Here is a 12,071-nt window from a genome sequence, read left to right as displayed (position 1 = left end):
GGAAACGGCATCCGCATCCGTGTGTATCGTCGTCTCTTCCGAGTTGACGAATGATAAATCTATATTCGAACGTTGCATTTGACTTCTCACTGTAGTCATATGGCGTACACGCCGCGGAAATTCGTATCGAATGCATCGGATGTGAAGGATGCATTGCGTAGCGTCGATTCTTTTTCACATTGAAATTACAGCTCTCATATGGAAATCAGCGGTAACACAACGGCGATAATTTCGCACGAATTTATGCATCACAGATGTAATGCATTATAGCAAGTATACGTTTTCATGTACCGTTGCGTAAAGTTACCGGTGCTAAATTTGACCGCGTAAAAAAATGACGATTCCTCGATTTCACGTTAAAATTACAACAGTGAATCTAATCACGGACCAATTAGGGCTATTAGAAGACTTTATAAACAGATACAAAGTTAAAGAAATTAATTACACTTTATATTGAATAAATTTGCATTTCCGAAAGTTAAAGAAATTAATTATATTTTATATTGAATAAATTTGCATGTCTAATTAGCATGCAAATTATTTGTCTTAGAAAACCGTTATTCCGAAAATATTAAAAATAAATTAATTTTGCTGAAAATACGTAAAAAATAATATAAATGATGGTATAAAACGTTTTCACATAATTATATAAAAATGCTATCGAGTATCTTTTGTATTTTCTTTCTGAACGGATTCATTCAATTATTTTTGAAAAAATTGAGTATATTATTTTTAATCTACAGTGAAATTTACTTTTATCATCTGAATTTATTGATAGTGCAAACTCAATCGTTCGTAACATTTTAAACTTGACGCTACTTTCAAAACTAGCAGCTTGAAATAAACGACCCAAATAATCGATGCGCTCCACTTGAAATACTATTCCACAATACTCGTTTTCCCCGTAGTAAATAACGTGGGATAATTTCGAGAACGCCGATAATAACGCATTGATATTGCCGTAAGCATTCGAGCGCAAAGTAAGAAAATCGAAACCGTGGAATGCGATTCGCACTCCATTGCTTCGACGAGAGAGAAGAGATGCTTTCCTATTTACATCGACTTAATGTACCGCAGGTTCCCACGAAAGACCGTGAAATCTATTCAAGAATACGTTTCTAGTGATGTGTGCTCAGGATCGCAAAACGGTAAGAAAACTATCGGAGTAGGGGAGACAAATTATTCGCGCTGTAGATTTTCTCTGCTGTGTACACACTGCCTTATAAGAAAATGCGCAATCTCGTTTCTATCGCCTCTTATACCAGTAAAAAGAAACGGAAAACACGCGAAACATTCTTAATGAATGATCTTTAAATCGTTCGTCAATTACGGTGCCGCGGGGATGAATAAGTGAAATTCAAACGGCGGTGCCAATTTCGGTAACACCTGATATTTACAAGTTGTCCGTGATGTAGAATCGCATTAAAATTTATAAGAATAAGAGGAGGGAGATGCATGATGGCCGGAAGAAACGAAGGAAAAAAAAGTGCGGGATCAACAGGACCGTGGCAGCTGACGATTTTAACGAGGTTTCTCGCGAAACAAATCGCAAGTCGGAAATTTGATTGCGCATTCAAAAGCCGCGCGACCGACCACTTTTAACTGTTTTCCGCAGCCTCGCTATTCCATCCCCGGGCCATTAACATTTTTTTCGACAAAAATATTCGCCATCCAATACGCTTGAGTATATACTTTTTATGTTGCAAATGCATAAAGAAAGACCGTGTGTGTACTTAACGAAGTAAAATGAGAATATAATTTGGGATTCAGCTAAATATGGGATAATGTAACAAATAATGATGGATTGCATTTTCTTTATGACAGGACGTCGACAAATTGCAGCACTTATTTTAAATTATGGATTTTTCTTTTCAATTTTCTTCCAATTTATTTGAAAAATATCCGTGGAATTTTATAATGAAATTATGAAATATTAAGCTGTAGATCTGCTAATTTTACAAGAGGCACTAGATTTTACTGCGAACAAGCGCCACAAGTAAGAAGAACTGAAAAGAAAGTGGATCTAGAAACATGGCGGACAATTGAAACTTTCGATCTCAATACGTTTTCCGCTCGCGATATTCACGGCGTATCAGATGGACTCGCCATCGAGGAAACCGACGGAAAACGAGCAAAAGGAGCAAGAAGACGGGAACTGGAGCGTCGAGGCGTGGCGTCCAGCCAGCTACTTGTTTCTATTAGACGACGAAGGAAGCGGACCTGCTCTCCTCGGCCTGGCTCCGCAACACATCGAGTCTCGCTCGTCTTATTCTACGGGGATAAAGTGGGTGTGTAGGTACGGCGAGTCGAGTTCTATGCGGCCTTGCAAGGTCGTTTCTACGCTGCCCGTCGGAGATCGTGTTTCAAGGATCGTTTCGCCGCGACGATGGCGAAAGAATTTTCCAACCTACGGATATGTCGTCAAACGTGCCTCTCACGAATCCCTAATTCTTATTTATAAATTTACTTTAGGGACTTAAAAAATGCGGGATTAGCCGTTAATTAGCCGAAGATTGAAAGACTGATATCGACATCGAAACTCGGTATCGGCACAACTGTCATCGCCATCGATTCAGCGAGATTTTAACGGTTTCGCTGTAATTTGGACGTAACTGTGCAGAGCTCTTGCGGAGCGTTCCTTTCTTCCCAGAGTCATTATCAGGATAATGGGATAATAGGAAAGTTGGTGCCGACCACTTGATAACTAGAAATCACAATAACACGTGTGTGTACGAATCCGCTGAAGCCCGAATGTAACAAAGTGTGTATCGTAAAGAAATACACGCACTAGCAAGATTAATAAGTATAGTTTTATAAGCATAATCGATAGAGAGATGTATATTTCTCACCAATATTATTATAAATCACTATACTCGTTGTATTTCTTTGTTGGCAAACGATAGAGTTGAGTTTATAATTTTTAATTATGATTTGTTAAAATTTGATATTTAAATCGTGACAAATTATATTTCCTCCCAAACATGGTATCTAAAGAAAAAGATAAAAGTACGGGGTGCGGCAGCTGTACTATTTTATCGCACGAATTACGAGTAAGATGACGCACCTAGTAAATTCATGCATAATTCGTCGAAGATAAGCATTACAGTTACAATCAACGCCGCACACTATTAGAGCGAGATAAGATGCAACCGGAATTTGGAAATTTTTCGTGCCCTACGTTTCACTCGTACTCATCAATCAAGTAAACGACTCTCTAAATGTTTCAAAGAGAAAATTTGAAATGTTAATCGAACATTGAAAGAAGAAATACACGTATGTCTACCAGAATATATCTCTATTGAACCGTGTATGCATATTAAGACTGAGAAGATTATCTCTGTGCAATGCATAATTTAAATCTCAAGATTATTTGTCGTATCTGGATACATAGAAATGACGCTATTAGAACTACGAAATCACCTTACATACGCTATTTATTTTCTTTTCTTATCTCGATCTAAGAGGAAAACTTCGTAAAATTCAAATTAAAATTACTTTCTCAGATAAATTTTTATCTTCGTAAGATTCTACAAAATCTAACTGTAAAAGCAAATATACTTTTGTACATATAATGTTTTTCTAACATAAAATATAATTAAAATTATTAAAAAAGTAAAAATAAGTAGCTACAAAATAATAAATGTAACATAGCTGGCTTAATAAAACAATTTAATAATTTTAAAAAATTTTTATATTATTTATTAATTTTAAATACGTTTAGTAGAAATTCTTATATAAATAAATGAAAGAATTATATGAAACATAAATTATACCTATTCACGCATTTTAACCTTGAATAAGTACATCAACCGGAATCAATAATAGTGCTTTCGAATGATCAAAATAATACTAAAAATTTTGCCAACTGATATGATATAATGAGTTTGCAATTTCGCAATAATCGACAACGGTTTCGCAATTATAGACGATCGATCGCGCGTCAATTTTTGGAAGAACGGATTAAGATAGCTCAATTATCGGTAATTTGTCATATATGTAAAAAGCTTTTGCAACAAGTGGTTATTAAATAATGTAAAAGAAGTCAGGAAACAGATAAAAACATCACTTTTTCTAATACTGACAGTAAACATCTAAAATTTTTCTCATTCTATTTTTTATTTTTTCTAATTTTTATTTTGCAATGAAGTTATATTATATTGGAATTAAGATAGTTAAAAAATTTTATAGTTTACAGCAATTATTGCAGCGTAGATAATTAACGATAGTAATCAGTCTAGTTCTTTTATATTTTAGTTGATTTTTAAATCTGCTGTTTATATATTTTGATTTTATGCTCAAGAAATCGATAATAAGATAACTCGCTCCTTGCAGTGTTTTGTTTTTCGCAATTGTCGGCGCAATACATCGGTGCAATACATCGGTAATATGTGAGAAAAGAGTCATAGAAGATGATACTAGCACTAACCTGTTAAATGTCAGCTGGATGTGGCAGGCCATGCGGTAAGTTTCATCGGCCGTCGTAGACGCTGCAGCCGGATGATCGATGATCTTCGCAGCACGTGGACGACGTTTGTCAGGAACGATAATGCGCGCGAGTCGTTGCGGTTCTCTTCAGGTTCAGCATTTCAACAGCTGCACCGCGGACGCCGGTTAATTTTCGGATTTAACTCACTGCTCCCTCCCGTCGCGTTTTTTTAATTAATCGTTAAACGTCCCGCATAAATCAATAACGGTATCTTAATGCCTCGCGTGACGCCATAGAAATCATTTCACATCGCGAAAACTTTACGATATTTTCAAATACTTGTTCTATCGTTCACATCGAAGTCTTCCGAGTTTCAAAGCAGCTTAAAGAATCAATCATATGTTGCACTTCCCGATGAACGAATATCCAATTACAGTTCTTAGCAGGGCTCACAAGTTCTTCGTGTAAAACGAAGAGAGTTGCGTGTGATTGACCGGTGGAAACGACCACTAATCTATAGTTGAATCCTGTTGAAGGCGAATCGATGTAAGGCGACGAAACAGGTACCACTTGCTCTCCCGAGATAAACAGCCTTCTTCTTTTTTCTTCGTTTATTTGAATTTGGATAAATTCAAAGAATACATTTGTTATTTTATGATAAATGATAAAATTTATATAACATCAATTTGTATTCATCGAATGAATTGTTTCGTAAAGAGACCAACATCCCTTTGTTTCTTATTTTTTTTTAGAAATATTTTTATATAACAATGGCATGCAGCTCCTCATTTTATTCTTTCTCTAGAAAAGAGCATCTGTACTCTCAGTCTCTTCGATTTTCTATTTTAACAAGTCCGTCGTCGCAGTAAACTTCAACCCTTCACAAATCTCCTCTTCGTACTCCAACGTGTACCATTAGTGATGACATGACATAGAATTTGCAAAATTATTGTCTCTGATGTTCTCGATCTTTCCAGAGCTTCTCGTCCGCCGATTTCGATGCTCCAAGATTGATCCCCGAATTTCAAGCGGTTCCGATAAAGGGTGCAACGCGCGCCGGACTGCGAAGGACCGCAAGGACGAGTAAAAGGTCGTGTCCTGGAACGGTGTCACACGACGGGGTGAACGTCAGTAAGAAACAGGTAAGTTTCGTGTGGTGGATCCGTGCTGCGTGATGGTCGGGTAGTTTGTGGCTGCGAGCACACAAGTCGAGCCTACGACACGGCGACGGCGGCGGCGGCGGCGGCGGCGGCGCTTCGCTGCTCCGTCTTCGTCCTTGCGTCCGAACGCTTCCTTGTCGCTCTTCCGCCGACGTCTCGCCGTCTCACTCGCGCCGCTCCTTCCCTTCGCTCTTCCGTGCGGATTCTCGCGCCGCGCGTCGTGGAGGAGACGAAGAAGCCTTCCCTCGTCGCGCCTCTCTTGTTCTCCGACCTCCAATCGCTATTGCACACTGTTTCTCTCTGCAACTAGCAACGATCGCCCCTTCCTCGTCGCGCCGGTGCCGGCGAGGAAGAGGAAGCGCTTCCTTATTCCGGCGCACGTTGCGTTCGAGTCGGGAGAGCGCCGTTCAACCGCTCGACATCTGTCCTTTTAATATTCTGACAAATTTTATTTTTCAAGTTCTGATTTTTCTACAGAAAGAAAAAAAATTAATTCAACAAACTCGTCGGAGAGTAGAAAGATTATTATATCGTGTCAAGAGCGCTCGAAAAGGGGTCAACTTTCGCACGTCCGTGTCACCTTGTTGACTATGCTGCTTGGGAAATAAATACGATCATCTTCGCGACGCTCGCGCCGTCTTTCACGGACGGGCACGTGCCTACTCGTGCACACAATCGGATCGGGTTTCCATCGCAGGTCGTTAGAGACCCGTCGCAATCAGATCGAGTAACGAATCAACCGCGCGGAACAGGTTTCGTGAAACGATTTATTCAGTGCAATAGAACGCAACGGAATAGCCCCGAGCCTCCTCGATTCTTTCAGGCTAAATTGATTTCTTTGGTGAAATTCGGGTCTTAATTGAAAATTCCAATGGTATTGTCGCTGAATAATAAAGCTCCACCTGAGTTTCGCTCGTTTCCAACGCACGCAGGGTGCCACTTATAAAATGTTCCCGCTCACTTTACGAGAATACCCTATCTGAGTTCGCCGAAATTATCATTAGTCTCTTGCTGTTTCGCGTAACATCTCCAGATAAATACCGACACGTCTTTCCAAATCAAAAGCGTAAACGTGAAACGGCGCATAAAAGGCGAAACTGTCTTTACTACAGCGACATCGCAAAAACCCGAAGTTTCGAGCTTCTCCGCGAAAGAGGCAATTCGGCGCGTTCATAAAATGTAATAGCAATGATTCCGCGTTAATTACAGCCGTACACAACAATCGTACAACACAAGACTCGGCTTCGATATAAAGAAAAAAACATACATTTATTGACACTACATTTTAATTATTTTTTTATGTATATTATGTTTTAAATATTAATTTTTTTTAAGTTAACGCAGTGTGTGTTTTATTGCGTTAAATAAATGAATATGTAATTGCTTCACTTTTATTGCTTTTTAATTTGCTTTTTTATTCAAATTCTTTATTTAATCAAAGGGGTTAATGTATTTTTCATATAGGTCTCTCTCTCTTTTCGTCTGGATCATTAATAAACATAACCACCGCTTTAGATGTTGCGTGAACTGAATTACAATAATTACACAGTAACGGACATCTTCGCCAGAAAAAAAAAAAACAAGTCCGCTTGCGCAGTAATTTCTCCTACGAGAAATTTGTCGAAGGACACCCAAATCGAGCCCGTTCGGAGACGTGTGATTGCAGCACGTTTATAAAGTCTCCGGCGCTGCAATAAGATTTCAAAGTAATAACGTCGTGCCCCCTGATAATTTCATGGGCGTTTTAATGACGCCATCCTGGTCGCGACCGCGCGCTTATGAATATTGACATAAAATCAAATTCCACAGCGACGATCCATTGACAGGCCGGGTCTTCCCGTGGAGGCAAGAACGGGGGCGGGCGAGAAGCGTCGATATTCGTGAGGGGTACGCGATCCCAGCGGGGCCTACCCGGCGTGCAATTAGAGGTACAATTTTCATTCGTTCAACCGGCTATGCAGATCGCTGACTGGCTGATGCCGTGAGTCAACGAATATTGGCAAAAACCGCCTCGACCACCCGGAAGGCAATCAATGGGTAATCGGCGCTTCTTATTTTCGCAAATGCACTCGCGAGGTTAATCCCGTGTGCTATGGGCGCTCAGTTTAGCCGCCGCTAATTCCGCGAGGTTTATCTTCCTCTTTAATAGCCGCACTTCGGCAAAATTGATTCCGTATACGAATTAACGCGAGACACGCGAGACGACTTTGTACGAATTTCGCCGCGCCGATAATACCCGTCGCAAATTTGACTGAGTTCTTAAGCTGACAAGCGCATTCGTTGGAATGCGATAGCACAGACGCCCACGCGATGCGTGTAATGAGGCATAATACAGGAAGAAGCTGTGGCGAAGATTGTGAGATTAAAAAAAAAGAATCAATGATATCGGTCGTAGTCGTGAGATTTATGCTTATTACCGTTGAGTGTCGTTTTAGCGAGTGGGTTTTCGAGAGAAATAACGGTGCCGTCAAGCGGCGACATATCTTAATTTGTGGGGCTTCCGCGCAAGAAATATTAGGTGCGCCAAATGCCATCGCGTGTCTCTCGTTGAGCGGAGCATTCAGTCACGGTTGCACCGGTATCGTTGATTGACCAACTGTAGGCTCTGTAAAACAAATTGCGACAAGTTAAATTCTGACATTTCTGGAGAAGTCATCGTACTTATTCCCCGTTACATATTTTGTTTATTCAAAAAACTAAAATATATATATTTATTTTGCTTTTTATGTAAAATTCTTATGTCAAAAATATTTAATATTGTTTTAAGTATTGTCCAAAGTTCCTTTTTACATCGCTATTAGATTCTAGCGAATTTTTTGGAGTACTCGATATAATTTAGTACAAGAATTAATTGTAGCACCGTTTAAAAAAGTATTAAATATGTACGTAATTTATTAGAAAATTTTGCAAAATTTTGAAATAATATGTATTTATTTTAAATATCTGAAGAAAGACTATCGTACACAAGCTTGACCGTTCAGCTACCTCAAATCGTTCTTGTAAGTTGTCGTTAATATACTAGCATTAGCACCTGACATATGTTTTACCAACATAAACGTCACGCATCATTTAGAGATGCTTTTTGCCACGCGAAGACTTACATTCGCGCAGATGAAAAGAACCGGATCCGGAGGTCAAAGGATGATGGGGATGCTGCGGCGGGTGAGCGCGCAAGAAACAACGAGCAAGAAACGGGCTGGACGCGAAACTATCTTATGAATGCTGCGCGCATCATACACACAGCGTGTGTATGAAAAAGCCATAAATCCCGAATAATCTGGAAGATTTATGCACAATAATGACATATAGAGACATTCACTGCTCGCGCGTGCTTGTCGTTTTTTATTTTCCTTTCGTGTCGAGAAAGTGCGAATACGTGTTCCATATCCAATAACACGGCGACCTCAGGGAGCGTCTCCATCTTCTTTTTTTTTATTTTTCTCGCGTTGCATTGTCGCGAGCGAGGTGCAGGATGCCGCAATTTGTCACCGTTGCGCGCGGGACGCGGGTTAACGCGATGCTATCTGCTTTTGTCTTTTTCTCCCTCTTTTTTTTTATTTTTACGTCCTTTCTCGTTGTCATTTTTACTCTCGATGCGCGCGCCCACCTTGCACGGACTGTTAATTTTCGGGATAAGATTGAAGAGACGAGGTCGGGAGCGAGCGCGGAAGGCAAATACGCATTCTTTTATCGTTGCTAAAAATCTATTACGCGTCGCCGGTTAATCTCGCTCGTTTGTCCCGCCTCTCTTGTATCTTCATTACATCGCACGCTGATATTATCGCGACTTTTTCGGCGTTGTATTATATTACGTGTTAACTACCGTGTTAATCGCGCCAATAGTCCTGCTGCTTTCTTGTGTGCGAATAAAGTTCATACATTTAATATATTTTGAAATAATTGATACCCGAATAGATCTGGTTTTTTTTTGTTTTTTTCAACAAAGTGCATCGTAAATTACATCTTTTCTACAGATAAAAGCGTACATTGTTGAGATTTATTTTTGAGGAATCGCATGTGCAAATCGCGATTTGAGTAAAGGACACGACGGAAGTGAGGTGGCGAACGAAGAAGGATGCGACCGCGGCTCCACGAGCCGCGTAAAAGGAAGTGCGGCTGTATTTCGAGTGAACCACTTAAAGGAACGCGGCAGTTCAACGTCGGATTTATGTTCTCCGTTGGATAAAATGTGCGAGATAAGTGAAAAAATGCCCACCCGCGTGCGCTCATGCGAGAGATTTAATTTGTAAGCCGCGTCACCGGCGCGTTTCTTCTCCGCGGTAAAGTACGCTGCTTAACCGTTATTGAAATTTCGACTATGACGGTTCCTCCGTGCTTTGCGTGTCCCGTTAACGCAATCCGCATTTAAGATACTTATGTGCGCTAATTATTAAGGGGGATTAAGGCGCAAAGGTGGGCCGTGATACACTTGTAACGACGGCGTTCGTTTTGTCGCATGGGAGCACATTTACAAGTTTTTTGTACGACATTCCGCTCATGTCGAAAAACAGGAGCAGTTTGTTTTTGGTATTAAAACAATTTTAAATTTGATAATTAATGAATCGTGAAACGCGCATAATGTTTTTGTTATAATTAATAAGGACAAGTTTGCGAGATGAAACTGAGAGATACGATACATTGAAGAAAGTGTGTAAATATGCTATGAGAGTTTATCGTGCATTGAAACGATGCCAGATAACGATTGAAACGACAGATCCATATTCGTGAGAAATTACATTCTCCTTATTTACTCATAAATAGTCTTGTCTCTCCAGTATTTACTCGCTCTCGATTTATTCATAGTAACACAAACAAGTATTGTCTGGATATGATTTCTGTAATAGATACTGTACATAAATTATAAATACATAAATCAATTATCGATTGATAATATTGATTCTGACGGCTAATAAACGTTTTCATTGAAAATTTATCTGAATAAGTTTGAAAAAATATTCTGTATAGATAAAGTTGCATTCAGAAAAAAATGATTACGAATATAACATGTCTATAAGTTTTTTTTTTTTTAGCATTTAAAGATACACCGGAAACAATCTTGAACGGTCGCATTTTTTACCGCGCACAACTTGGCGCGAACATAGCGCATTGGAATCACGCGAACGTTAGCCGGAGGACGCCATACAATGATCTCCTCGGTAAGAAGTATTCGATACCACCGAGAGGAATGGTACTTAAAGACAGCCTACAGTTAGGTAACATGTGGCGAAGTGACCATCTGTCTAGGAAGCGAACGCCGACGGGAGTTGTTGCGAAGAGGACCGAGGAGGAACAACGACATCTATTGCCTCGCGCTCCTCTCTTTGCCTTCTTTTACGTGCGAGAAACGAGATAAGCCATTATGCGCGGTTGACTTTGAAGGCGTATGCCCACTTTGCTGCCGTCGCATACAATGCGAAGTGTCTCATAGTGATTGACGGAACCACTGTTACGCCTGGCCACTCGACGATTGCATGCGAAACATTGCATCGGTTGTACAAATCTGAAATGTAGATGAAATCCGGGTGGGTTCAGGCGAAACGTCGGATTTAGTTCCCAAGCGAAAGATTGATTGCGTAAGTTTATTTGATTTTAATGAATGTTTAATTCATGACTGCATTAAGAAGGGACAATAAACGCATTCAATGAAATATTCCGCTAATGAGAAAGCGGCTTCAAAATTGTCAAAATACCGTTTTCGGGATATTTTGTATATATTCTATACATGACTTTACAATAATCATATTCATATTATTATTGACCTATTTAAACCAGCTGTCTTAAATTCACAGTTAGTAATGCAGAAGCATGTAAGCACTTATCGGAATCAATATTTATCATCTTGTAATGTTAATTTAAGATTAATTGAGAAATCATACTGGCTTTGTACTTTGTAAATCGACATGTTTTTAAATGCAAATCTGCTTTCCTTCGCTTTCTTCTTGACATAATTTACCAATGTTGATTAATTACTTAATTAGTTTATATACACGTTTCGTAATATTGTAATGTTGATTCACGGATAAGCGATGAAGAGAAGTGAGTTGCATTTTCACACTGTCGATTTACATTTTAATTATGTGGAAGTGAAAATACTAACCGAAATATTTGTATTGAACGCGAATGGATCAATGTTAAATGACTTCTGACACTCACTCTAATTTATCAATGTCATTGAGTTAATTGGTTGAGAGGCTGTAGAATTTGTATCTTTCATATTTTCGCAGAACAAATTCAACCGCTGCACTTAAACTGTACATTTTTCATTTCAATAATGCATCCATAATATTATCAAATTTCGATGTATTAAAATAATGTATGAAAGAAGATTAATCATCGGCGAAACGTAGCTCCGATAAAATAGGGTCAGATAGTGTTATCGTAATGATACGAAATTGTTTGCGCAAATGATCAAGGGCAAATTTCTTTATCAGCATAGTACGCTGACAAAGAAATATATTATGTCGACGAACTGAAATGCCGAACAT

The 12,071-nt window shown here is 39.3% G+C and overlaps 2 protein-coding genes across 5 annotated transcripts in view; one reads left to right on the top strand and one right to left on the bottom strand.

Moving 5' to 3' along the window:
* sha (shavenoid) overlaps window positions 1–5,409 on the bottom strand; it is an 80,338-nt gene extending 74,929 nt beyond the window's left edge. The window contains exon 1 of the mRNA XM_067361296.1: window positions 4,427–5,409. The gene's annotated coding sequence lies outside the window, so the exon portion shown is untranslated. The remainder of the gene's footprint in view (window positions 1–4,426) is intronic.
* LOC105677989 (uncharacterized) overlaps window positions 1–12,071 on the top strand; it is a 60,328-nt gene that overhangs the window by 44,284 nt on the left and 3,973 nt on the right. For 2 of the 4 annotated variants that reach the window (XM_067346902.1, XM_067346901.1), the window contains exons 3-4: window positions 5,404–5,568; window positions 7,396–11,159. In XM_067346902.1, coding sequence (XP_067203003.1) covers window positions 5,404–5,568; window positions 7,396–7,470 — 240 coding nt within the window. In that variant the 3' untranslated portion in view covers window positions 7,471–11,159. Of the gene's footprint in view, window positions 1–5,403; window positions 5,602–7,395; window positions 11,160–12,071 lie in introns of those variants that run through there. The other 2 variants (XM_067346903.1, XM_012376922.2) reach the window with 2 other exon arrangements.

This window comes from Linepithema humile, chromosome 1 (assembly GCF_040581485.1).
Source record: "Linepithema humile isolate Giens D197 chromosome 1, Lhum_UNIL_v1.0, whole genome shotgun sequence".
Lineage (NCBI taxonomy): Eukaryota > Metazoa > Arthropoda > Insecta > Hymenoptera > Formicidae > Linepithema > Linepithema humile.
Note: the sequence above shows the minus strand (reverse complement) of the source record. Positions and strands in the feature narration are given on the sequence as shown.